The sequence below is a fragment of the Capra hircus genome, chromosome 11 (genome assembly GCF_001704415.2).
Source record: "Capra hircus breed San Clemente chromosome 11, ASM170441v1, whole genome shotgun sequence".
Classification (NCBI taxonomy): domain Eukaryota; kingdom Metazoa; phylum Chordata; class Mammalia; order Artiodactyla; family Bovidae; genus Capra; species Capra hircus.
This window is the reverse complement of record NC_030818.1, coordinates 29,360,469-29,373,436: the sequence shown is the minus strand read 5'-3', so window position 1 is coordinate 29,373,436 and position 12,968 is coordinate 29,360,469. Positions and strand designations below refer to the sequence as shown.

At 44.8% G+C, this 12,968-nt stretch overlaps 1 protein-coding gene across 1 annotated transcript in view; it reads right to left on the bottom strand.

Annotated features, from left to right (window-relative positions):
* Positions 1 to 2,793, bottom strand: part of MSH2 (mutS homolog 2) — an 85,136-nt gene extending 82,343 nt beyond the window's left edge. The window contains exon 1 of the mRNA XM_005686575.3: positions 2,467 to 2,793. Within this exon, the coding sequence (XP_005686632.2) occupies positions 2,467 to 2,677 (211 nt within the window). The 5' untranslated portion in view covers positions 2,678 to 2,793. The remainder of the gene's footprint in view (positions 1 to 2,466) is intronic.

Here is a 12,968-nt window from a genome sequence, read left to right as displayed (position 1 = left end):
GTATAGTTACTCTATGTTTCTGGTGAAGAGTTTGGCTGTATGCTTTAGGTCTGAAAGCCAGGAAGAAAAACTGAAGGGGAGCTGGAAGAGAAAGCTACCCAGCCTCCATCTGGCACAGAAGAAAAACCTCAGGCTGGTACAAGATTCTCTGCCTCAGGAATAACTTGGAACCCCCATCTTCATTTAGCTGATGGTGTGTCTGCTACTGCCTGCAATGCGGGAGACCTGGGTTCAATCCCTGGGTTAGGAAGATCCCCGGAGAAGGAAAAGGCTACCCAATCCAGTATTCTGGCTTGGAGAATTTCATGGACTGTATAGTCCGTGGGGTCACAAAGAGTCGGACATGACTGAGCGACTCTGACTCACACGTGGGCACTGTACCAGGGGCTGGGATTCAGAGGCAGAGACTGGTAAGGAGAAGGTCCTAAGGCAGGGAACACCTAAGAGGGGCAGCTAACCAGGCAGCCTTAAGATGGGAGTCAAGAAAGGTTTCCAGGAGGAGATGCCTTCTAAGCTGAGTTCTGACAGCCAAAGAGACAAAGGATAAGGAACTTTGTTTTCTAAGGACTCAGATTTCTCATCAATAAATTGAAGCTGGGTACTAACACAACCAGCAGGGCTTTATAATAATAATAATGTATCACTAGTTGTTTTAGAGTCGGAGAAAAGTAGACAAAAGGATATGAAGAAGACTAAATGCCAACAGAATGAACCACACAAAGAGAAGAAATGATCAACAGAAAGCCATCTGTGAGAAGAGGAGATGGGCTCCAGACCACAGCAAAAGGCTCCTCTCTTCACTGGCACAACAGGGAAGGAGAGAATGGATACAGATGACATTAAAAATATAGGTTCAAAAAATATTCCAAATATGGCTCAACTAACAAGGGGATTAAATGAAGTATGGTACATCCATACAACTGGAATATTTGGCAATAAAAAGGAATGAAGGATTGTTAACACAGATGAAACTTGAAAATGTTAAGTGAAAGGAGTCACTCAACACCAATGTTTCGAGTGAGAGAGAAAGCAGATTTGTGGCTGCCTGTGTTTGGGAGGACTGAGGGGAAAGGGAAAGTTCCTGCTGACAGGTACAGGGTTTCTCAAGACTCAAGTGAAATTTAGCCTCTCTTATAATGCCTCTTCTGCCGACTACAGTCTTTGGCAACCCTGTCTCCGCCTCTTCTGTAAGTCGTTCTGCAGCATCTTCCACAGGTCTTCAACTGGAATGAGATTTCTACCTTGTTCTCCACTAAAGGGGGGCTTCCCTGGTAGCTCAGAGGAAACCGCCTGCAACGAGGGAGACCTGGGTTCCATCCCTGGATTGGGAAGATCCCCTGGGAGGGCATGGCAACCCACTCCAGTACTCTTGCCTGGACAATCCCCATAGACAGAGGAGATTGGCAGGCTTCAGTCCATGGGGTCGCAAAGAGTCCCCAGCAGGACTGAGCGACAAAGCCTAGCACATCCAGAGACTAAGCACACAGACATGCACTAGAGGGAGCTCTGTGAAGGTGGGGATACTGCCTTTTCATCTATGTACTCCCAGTGTCCAGAACCCGGCCTGACAAGGTAGCTTTCAATGTCTGTCTGCTGAATTAAACATCTTTCGTCAGTAACATCCCATCTGCACATGGCAAAGGCAGGTCTAAAGCCTGCAACTCCTTACTCCTCCCAGAACGTTCATTCACAAAAGAGTCAGGGACAAAAGATTAAAATAAAACAAGATGTTTAGAACACCTAACTCACAAGAGGGTGAGAAGTTTGTAGTAGCTTTCCAGGGAGAGATAATGCTAGAGAAATGGAGATAGGTTACCGAGGGCGCTGAATGCCGAGAGGAGTCACAGACACCCATGACTAACTCAAGGACACACAGCTAATAAGAGGAGGGGCTAAGACTTGGATCCAGGCAATCTGACTCCAGAGTTCAAGGTCCCGACCACCAATACTGCCTAGCAACTGTAGACACTGTAAGTCCCTGCGCTGAACAGCGATATAAATGACGTTCTGCCAATAAGTAAAAACACGTTGGTGACCTAAAACGGTCTCCCTAAACCCCTTCTATTCTAAATTTCAATCCTGGACTGGCATTTGTGATAACGAGGATTGGCAGCGTTTGTGATGAGATCCACAGCGCCAAGGCGGGGGCTGAGAAGCAGACACCCACGCGGACTGCAAAAAAAAAAACAACAATGTGTTCAAACGCCTCGCATGAAGCCAGGCACATAGCGATCGCTATTAGTTCTGATCCGGGGCAACTGCCGAGGGACAGAGTTAGGGCGGAGGCAGGGCAGGGGGCGGATGGCGCCCCTCTCGGCCAGGCAGGGACCGGAGCACGCGCAGTACCCCCACGAGACACCAGCGTCCCCGCCTCCGGGCCTCCCGGCCCGACACCCTACCACTTCCTGAGAGGAGCCACTCTGCGGGGTCCCCCCCACCCCGAGCCCGCGCTGTCCCCGCCCTCACCTGTCGGCCCCATATACTTGACCACCCCCTGGGTCTTGAACACTTCGCGGGCGGCCAGCAGAGCGTCCTCCTGGTGCGCGGTGTAGAAGTCACCTCGATCAAAAAGGCGCACTGTGGTGGTCGGCTTCTCCGGCATGCCTTGGAAGAAGCGCACAAAGCCGACCTCGGCCGCGCTCTCCAGCTGCAGCGTGTCCTTCGGCTGCACCGCCATTTCGAAACCTCTCCGCCGGCCGCCCGAGAGAACTGCACGACCCCGCACCCACCAAGATGTTTCCCGCCTCCCCTCCCTCGCCCCCCGAGCGCCTCTGGCCTCTGCGGAGACACCCAATCAGCATCCAGTACTGCGACTCGGTGGGTGGGAGTGCACCCCGACAACCAATCATAATCGGACGCGGCCCAGCTTCCCGCGCACGCTGGTGACTCTGTATAATGCGCATGCGTGAGCCTAGGTCGCGCGCCGACCCTGCCAGACGCCCATCGTTGAAAGAGTTAGTTCTCCGGATTTTCTCGGCTGCACAGGCGTGGGCACCAGGTGGAGGAATAGCTAGATTAAGAGGTCAGGTGGGAGGTTCCGGCTGGTTTTGAGTTTATTATGTACCCGTAAGCAAGAGAGTGAAATCAAAAAGAAACTTGAAAGCAAGGAAAAACTAGCCTTCCTATCACAGTATTTTTTTTTAACCTATGCCCCTCTCCTTCCAGCTGCCTCCGTTTTCTTTTTTAAGCAAACTCCATCCTAGCCAAGACTTCACCCCTTGATTGATTCATTCATTCAAAAACAGAAAACTTGCTTTGCGCCAGACATAGGATCTGAGGATTAGTAAAGATAAGAGAAAAATCACAGTCTTTGTTGAGCCTACATTCTAGTGAATGGATTCAGATAATAAGTATATTATTACTTTACTTAGTAAAGTAAACTTATAGTTTGACTTCCCTGGTGGCTCAGATGGTAAAGCGTCTGCCTGCAATACGGGGGACCCACGTTCCATCCCTGGGTTGGGAAGATCTCCTGGAGAAGGAAATGGCAACCCACTCCAGTATTCCTGCCTGGAGAATCTCAGGGATGGAGGAGCCTGGTAGGCTACAGTCCATGGGGTCGCAAAGAGTCGGACAGGACTGAGCGACTTCACTTCACAAACTTACAGTAGGGCTTCCCTGGTGGCCCAGTGGTAAAAGAATCCGCCTGGTGATGTAGGAGACGTTGGTTCGATCCGTGGGTGGGGAAGATACCTTGGAGAAGAAAATCGCAACCCACTCCGGTATTCTTGCTTGGGAAATCCAGTGACAGCGGATCCATGGGGTCGGAAAAGAGTTGCACACGACTTAGCAACTAAAACAGCGCCAAACTTATAGTAAGTAAACTGTTAGAAGTGTTTAGGTGTAAAGGACAGGGTGGGGAGGGTTGGATTTTTTTTTTTTTAATATTGAGCAAAGACTTGAAGGAAGGAGGTCACGATACATCCTGCACAGTTACCTGCCTAACAAAAGGTATTGCACTCTCCTGTTTGATCACCCTTCCCCCATGAAAGCTGCCCCAAACCCTGTTTCAAAGCTGCACAGTTCCCCCCGGGGGCTTTTCGAAGGTGTTCCTGGGCCCCACCCCCACCTAATGGGTTGGAATTTCTGAAGGTGTGTTACTGGAATCTTTTAAGAAAGCTCCCTGGAAATTCTTGACAATCTGCCCGGTTTAGAAACCACTGACCTACATGTTAAAATTCAAGTAGTTTCAGAAGAAGAGAAAGTTTGAGCTATCAGACTGCTGACTACATCTTCTACTTGGTGTAGTGTTCCCTCCTTTCACACCAGCTCTTCCAGCTGCAGAAATAAACTTCCTCTTACTTTTCAATACCTAACACAAACTTGTCCCTCTGCTCTGGAACGGTCCTTCCCTGCCCTTTGTGTAGCAAACTACTGGTCATTCTTCAGTGCCCAAACCTGAAAGAAGCCCATTCCGTCCAGCTGTAATTAGTTGAGTTATCTTCTGAAGTATCATCTTATTCATCAGTTCAGTTCAGTCCCTCAGTCTTGTCCTACTCTTTGCAACCCAATGGACTGCAGCATGCCAGGCTTCCCTATCCATCACCAACTCCCGGAGCTTGCTCAAACTCATGTCCATCCTGCCATCCAGCCATCTCATCTGTCGTCCCCTCCTGCCTTCAATCTTTCCCTTATTCATATTCATACCCATATTATATTTGCTGCATTGTTTTAGAAATATCTGTTTACCTATCTCTTACCAAACACTTGGAAAGAACACAGATGAGTATTATATTTATTTATAGTTAATGATAATGGCCAATGTTATCAGCATTTTATTAACTTTTCTTTATTTTTACGTTTTAATTTTTGCAACTCTAAGCGTTAAGAACTATGGTTATTCTTATTTTACAATGAGGAAACTGAAACTAGGAAATGTGAAGTAGCTTACCCCAAAATCCAGAACTAATAGTAAGTGACTGAGCTAGAGTTCAGTCTCCAGATTCTGTAAGTTTAACTATCTATGTGCCAGAGAGCCTGGCACATATGAGGAACACAGGAAATGTCTGTAAATGAATGAACTGTATATCACAACAACCGCTGCTTTTTGATAACCTTAGCCTAAGTGCCATCCATCTCTCCCCTTTCCCCGTACACATTATAAATATGAGTGCAGAGGAAGGCAACATGATAATAATAACCTCCAAGGGTGATGTCAGGATTAAATGAGGTAATAGCTTGGAAAATATTTTATGTTTTTTTTAAAAGCCTTTACACTGTTTATCATCACATTTCCCCCACCCAGACGGTGTCTTTCACTTATTCATTGAATTATGTATTTGTTTATTAATTGAGGGCTTCCCTTGTAGCTCAGTCAGTAAAGAATCTGTCTGCAGTGCAGGAGATCAGGGTTTGATCCCTGGGTTGGGAAGATCTCCTGGAGAAGGAAATGGCAACCCATTCCAGTATCCTTGCCTGGAAAATCTCATGGACAGAGGAGCCTGGTGGGCTGCAGTCCATGGGGTTGCAAAGAGTTGGGCACGACTGACCGACTGACACTTACTTACTGGTTGATTTTAATGGGCATAAAGTCTAGAAATTCATCTACAAGGCTATCAGCCTTGGCAGAGGAGGATAACCTTTCACCAGACTTTAAAGATAGCTAATGATTTCAGCGACTGTTTGTATCCAGACTAATAGCAATGATCCAGAGGACTTTTTTCCCTCTAAAACGTCTGCAAGAGGGACCTTTAAATTACCCTGCCTAGAGACAAGCTTGAAGTAATACTTTGAAATGTGTTTGTAATCAATTTGCCTAATAAGTTGGGTTTTCTTGTTTTGGTTTGTTGGGGTTTTTTGGTTTGTTTTTTATGGCATGCCATGTGGCTTGCAGGATCTCAGTTCCCTGACCAGGGACTAAACTCCAGGCCATGGCAGTGAAAGCCCAGAATTCTAACCATTAGGCCGCCAGTAAACTCTCTTAAGAAATTGTTTTAACAGCATCTTTTCTTTAAAGCCTTGTGCACAGATTAAATATTTATGATAATTTTGAAAAGTGAAAGTCGCTCAGTCGTGTCCGACTCTTTGCAACCCCATGGATTATACAGTCCATGGAATTCTCCAGGCCAGAATACTAGAGTGAGTAGCCTTTCCCTTCTCCAGGGGATCTTCCCAACTCAGGGATCGAACCCAGGTCTCCTGAATTGCAGGCAGATTCTTTACCAGCTGAGCCACAAGGAAGCCCAAGAATACTGGAGTGGGTAGCCTATCCCTTCTCCAGGGAATCTTCCTGACCCAGGAATTGAACAGGGTCTCCTGCATTGCAGGCCGATTCTTTACCAACTGAGCTATGAGGGAAGCTGATAATTTTGAAAGTTATATGAAATAGTATATCTTACATAAATTTTATATATTTTCTAGCCCCACTTAGGAAACTATGAGTTTCTGGAAATAAAAGATGAGGGATTTTGCCAAAGTATAGCTGGAAGACATCATATGCTTGATAGGGTGCAGTACTGGTGGCTCAGAGGGTAAAGAATCTGTCTGTAATGCAGGAGACCTGGATTTGATCCCTGGGTCGAAAAGATCCCCTGGAGAAGGAAATGGCAACACACTCCAGTATTTTTGCCTGGAAAATTCCATGGATAGACGAGCCGGCAGGCCACAGTCCATGGGGTCACAAAGTGTTGGACACGACTAAGCAACTAACATACACAATAAAACCATTACCCCCAAATGGTTTTTACTTTTCTCATATTTATCAAATTTATAATAACTATTACTTATTTATAATCAGAATAAGTGTTGGGCAAAAAAGCACATACACCTAACAAAGAGGCTCTTCAAAGAAGTAGTAAGATTTTTAAACAACCAAAAATAGAGAAGTGTTTAGTAAATTTTGATGCGTTTAACTTAATGTTGAAAGTAAATTATTGTCAGTTCAGTTTTCTATGATAATATGCCCATGAGAAATTCAACACCAATTTTGCCACCACTCTAGTTTCTAAAATTTTTGTAATTTGGTTGTATTATCCCATTATTAAAAAGAGTAAGTGAAGTGCTGTCAACCATGTCACTGCAGTTTCAGAGAAAGGAGGATTTAAAAGGGCCCTTGTAGCTGAGTATTAAGACATCTTTTTCTTTTTTAAACAGCTTTATGAATGCATAATTTACATACTGCACGATTCATCCATTTAAAGTAATGAAAGTGTTAGTCATTCAGTTGTGTTCAACTCTTTGCAACTCCATGGACTATAGCCTTTGAGGCTCCTCTGTCCATGTAATTCTCAAGGCAAGAATACTAGAGTGGGTCATCATTCCCTTCTCCAGGGGATCATCCCGACCCAGGGATTGAACCAGGGTCTCCTGCATTGCAGGCAGATTCTTTACCATCCGAGCCACCAGGAAAGGCCTGTCCTGGTGACTCAGTGATTTGGGGTTTACTAACAGGGTTAGTCCAGTTTACTAACTGGACTTCCCTGGTGGTGCTAGTGGTAAAGAACCCGCCTGCCAATGCAGGAGACACAGGAAATGCGGGTTCTGTCCCTGGGTAGAGAAGATCCCTTGGAGGAGAGCATGGCAACCAACTCCAGGATTCTTGTCTGGAGAACTCCATAGACAGAGGAGCCGGAGGGGCTGTAGTCCATAGGGTCACAAAGAGTCAGACACAGCTGAAGCAGCTTAGCACACAGGCAGGCATAACCATAATTACAATTTAACTTTACAGTATTTTGTCCCTCCAAAAAGGAACTGCATACCAATTAGCAGTCACTCCCTATTGCCCTTCCTAGCTCCTGGCAACCACAGATCAACTTTCTGTCCTAGCTCCTGGCAACCACAGATCAACTTTCTGTCCCTATAATTTTGCCTTTTCTGGGCATTGCATGTAAATGGAATCATACAAGACAGGATGTTTAGTGACGGGCTCCTTTCACTAAGCATAATGTTTGAAGTTCTTTCACATCATATGTGTCACTCCTTTTTATTACCAAATAATATATCATTTGGAGAAGGCGATGGCACCCCACTCCAGTACTCTTGCCTAGAAAATCCCATGGACGGAGGAGCCTGGTGGGCTGCAGTCCATGGGGTCGCGAAGAGTCAGACGCGACTGAGCGACTTCCCTTTCACTTTTTACTTTCATGCATTGGAGAAGGTAATGGCAACCCACTCCAGTGTTCTTGCCTGGAGAATTCCAGGGACGGGGGACCTGGTGGGCTAATGTGTATGGGGTCACACAGAGTCAGAAAGGACTGAAGTGACTTAGCAGCAGTATATCATTGTATGACTATACCACATTTTTTCTATTTATTCATCAGTCAGTGGACATTTGGGTTATTTCCACATTTTGGCCATCATGAATAATGCTGCTATGAATGTTCATTTATAAGTTCCTATGTGTACATATGTCCATTTTTATTTCTAGTGGATATATACCTAAAAGTGGGATTGCTGGATCACACTTTTTAATGTATGTTTAATTGTAGTCCTCATGCCTTGTCTAACTCAATGAAACTAAGCCATGCCGGTGGGGTAACCCAACACGGGCAGATCATAGTGGAGAGGTCTGACAGAATGTGGTCCACTGGAGAAGGGAATGGCAAACCACTTCAGTATTCTTGCCTTGAGAACCCCATGAACAGTATGAAAAGGCAAAATGATAGGATACTGAAAGAGGAACTCCCTAGGTCAGTAGGTGCCCAATATGCTACTGGAGATCAGTGGAGAAATAACTCCAGAAAGAATGAAGGGATGGAGGAAAGCAAAAACAATACCCAGCTGTGGATGTGACTGGTAATAGAAGCAAGGTCTGATGCTGTAAGGAGCAATATTGCGTAGGAACCTGGAATGTCAGGTCCATGAATCAAGGCAAATTGGAAGTGGTCAAACAGGAGATGGCAAGAGTGAACGTCAACATTCTAGGAATCAGCAAACTAAAATGGACTGGAATGGGTGAATTTAACTCAGATGACCATTATATCTACTACTGCGGGCAGGAATCCCTCAGAAGAAATAGAGTAGCCATCATGGTCAACAAGAGTCCAAAATGCAGTACTTGGATGCAACCTCAAAAACGACAGAATGATCTCTGTTCGTCTCCAAGGCAAACCATTCAATATCACGGTAATCCAAGTCTATGCCCCAACCAGTAACGCTGAAGAAGCTGAAGTTGAACGGTTCTATGAAGACCTACAAGACCTTTTAGAACTAACACCCAAAAAAAAATGTCCTTTTCATTATAGGGGACTGGAATGCAAAAGTAGGAAGTCAAGAAACACCTGGAGTAACAGGCAAATTTGGCCTTGGAATGTAGAATGAAGCAGGGAAAGACTAATAGAGTTTTGCCAAGAAAATGCACTGGTCACAGCAAACACCCTCTTCCAACAACACAAGAGAAGACTCTACACATGGGCATCACCAGATGGTCAACACTGAAATCAGACTGATTATATTCTTTGCAGCCAAAGATAGAGAAAGTCTACACAGTCAACAAAAACAAGACTAGGAACTGACTGTGGCTCGGATCATGAACTCCTTATTGCCAAATTCAGACTCAAATTGAAGAAAATAGGGAAAACCGCTAGACCATTCAGGTATGACCTAAATCAAATCCTTTATGATTATACAGTGGAAGTGAGAAATAGATTTAAGGGCCTAGATCTGATAGATAGAGTGCCTGATGAACTATGGAATGAGGTTCGTGACATTGTACTGGAGACAAGGATCAAGACCATCCCCATGGATAAGAAATGCAAAAAAGCAAAATGACTGACTGGGGAGGCTTTACACATAGCTGTGAAAAGAAGAGAAGTGAAAAGCAAAGGAGAAAAGGAAAGATATAAGCATCTGAATGCAGAGTTCCAAAGAATAGCAAGAAGAGATAAGAAAGCCTTCTTCCGCGATCAATGCAAAGAAATAGAGGAAAACAACAGAATGGGAAAGACTAGAGATCTCTTCAAGAAAATTAGAGATACCAAGGGAACATTTCATGCAGAGATGGGCTCGATAAAGGACAGAAATGGTATGGACCTAACAGAAGCAGAAGATATTAAGTGGTGGTAAGAATACACGGAAGAACTGTACAAAAAAGATCTTCACGACCCAGATAATCACAATGATGTGATCACTCATCTAGAGCCAGACATCCTGGAATGTGAAGTCAAGTGGGCCTTAGAAAGCATCACTACGAACAAAGCTAGTGGAGGTGATGGAATTCCAGTTGAGCTGTTTCAAATCCTGAAAGATGATGCTGTGAAAGTGCTGTACTCAATACGCCAGCAAATTTGGAAAACTCTGCAGTGGCCACAGGACTGGAAAAGGTCAGTTTTCATTCCAATCCCAAAGAAAGGCAATGCCAAAGAATGCTCAAACTACCACACGATTGCACTCATCTCACATGGTAGTAAAGTAATGCTCAAAATTCTCCAAGCCAGGCTTCAGCAATACGTGAACCGTGAACTTCCAGATGTTCAAGCTGGTTTTAGAAAAGGCAGAGGAACCAGAGATCAAATTGCCAACATCCGCTGGATCATGGAAAAAGCAAGAGAGTTCCAGAAAAACATCTGCTTTATTGACTATGCCAAAGTCTTTGACTGTGTGGATCACAATAAACTGTGGACAATTCTGAAAGAGATGGGAATACCAGACCACCTAACCTGCCTCTTAAGAAATCTGTATGCAGGTCAGGAAGCAACAGATAGAACTGGACATGGAACAACAGATTGTTCCAAATAGGAAAAGGAGTACATCAAGGCTGTATATTGTCACCCTGCTTATTTAACTTATATGCACAGTACATCATGAGAAACGCTGGACTGGAAGAAACACAAGCTGGAATAAAGATTGCCGGGAGAAATATTGATAACCTCAGATATGCAGATGACACCACCCTTATGGCAGAAAGTGAAGAGGAACTAAAAAGCCTCTTGATGAAAGTGAAAGAGGAGAGTGAAAAATTGGGCTTAAAGCTCAACATTCAGAAAACGAAGATCATGGCATCTGGTCCCATCACTTCATGGGAAATAGATGGGGAAACAGTGTCAGACTTTATTTTTGGGGGCTCCAAAATCACTGCAGATGGTAACTGCAGCCATGAAATTAAAAGACGCTTACTCCCTGGAAGGAAAGTTATGACCAACTTAGATAGCATATTCAAAAGCAGAGACATTACTTTGCCGACTAAGGTCCATCTAGTCAAGGCTATGGTTTTTCCAGTCATGTATGGATGTGAGAGCTGGACTGTGAAGAAGGCTGAGCGCCGAAGAATTGATGCTTTTGAACTGTGGTGTTGGAGAAGACTCTTGAGGGTCCCTCGGACTGCAAGGAGATCCAACCAGTCCAGTCTGAAGGAGATCAGCCCTGGGATTTCTTTGGAAGGAATGATGCTGAAGCTGAAACTCCAGTACTTTGGCCACCTCATGCGAGGAGTTGACTCATTGGAAAAGCCCCTGATGCTGGGAGGGATTGGGGGCAGGAGGAGAAGGGGACTACAGAGGATGAGATGGCTGGATGGCATCACTGACTCGATGGGCGTGAATCTGAGTGAACTCCAGGAGTTGGTGATGGACAGGGAGGCCTGGCGTGCTGCGATTCATGGGGTCGCAAAGAGTCAGACACGACTGAGCGACTGAACTGAACTGACACATGCACAGCAGTTCACAGAAATGCAAATATCGAATAATCAGTTGTGTGTGTATATATGTATATATCCTCAAGGTCTTATATATTCTTTTAACAAAGGAGAGAGGATTTGTCCTTCCAGAGATGATACGTTTTCAGGAAGTAACCACGAAATATATAGGAGAACTAGTGGAGGACAGGGTTACTATCAGGGCCTGGTTATGCAAACTCATCCAGTGTCAACTCTCCATCTCTGGTTCAAAGAATGATTCAAGGGGAAGCACCTTAACAAAGGGAAATTTATGTCCTGATTTCAGGCACATAAGAGGTGGGTGAAGAATTTTTTCTGCATCTGTTGTAATTTGCCTTTGGCAAAAAGAACTCTTACACCAAAGTGGCATATTTGGGGGTAGCATATCCTAACCTTTGTGTTGAAAGAAGTAGAAAGAGTTGAGGCTACAGTGTTAAGAAAGCCATCATGAAAGGGGATCTTAAGCTGGGCCTTGACTAAGTAGAGGATACTGCAGATGTAAGAAACAATGTAAGACTATAGCCTTTAAAAACTGTGAATCACTGTGGTGCACCTGAAACGTAGGTAACACTGTACATCAGCTATACCTCAATTAAAAAAAAAAAAAAGAAAAGATATGGTCAAGCCCAAGCAAAGTATAAAAGGACCTAGGAACAGGAACATTTGAGGAATGGAAAGAAAAATTTTGCATATAGCAAAGTTGGATATATTGGAGTATAATGGGAAATAAAATATATTTTGACTGTTTGTGTTGTTCTGGGAATAATACACAGGAAAGACTCGGAGTGAAGAGAGCTTTATATTAAGTAAAATTACACCTAGGCAAGTGGTAAAGTTGTGAAATGGAGACAAAGGAGGGACCAAGGGAGGCCAGGCAGAGAGACCGTAGCTAGAGGACTGGATGCCATTCAGAGACCACTCCTGTGTATGCCATTGGTCTCACCCCACCACTGCCCATGAGAGTTTTCTCAACTGTTTTCCCTTTTTGTCACAAGATTTCAAGTCCTAGGAAGGGATGCCTGTGCCCTAGATGCTCAGGGCAGAGGGAACATCACTGCTCTTAAACTTCTGCAGAGGGAGGTGAAGAATTGGCTCCCACCAATACCATACACAGAATTCTCCCCAAATGGAAGAGGGGATGGGATGCTGGGCAGCCAAAAGGGGAAGGAGCACCCAGTGCAGGGACAGACTGGAGGAGGAAGGGGTAGAAAAATGCTGTGATCAACTTTAGGCAAATTGTCCTGGGAGCAATGTAGCATTTAGGCTAGAGAGGGAATAGATTGGTGGCAAAGTGTGTGTGTGTTAGTCGCTCAGTCATGTCTGACTCTTTGTGACCCCATGGATTGGGGCCTGTCAGGCTCCTCCATCTATGTGATCT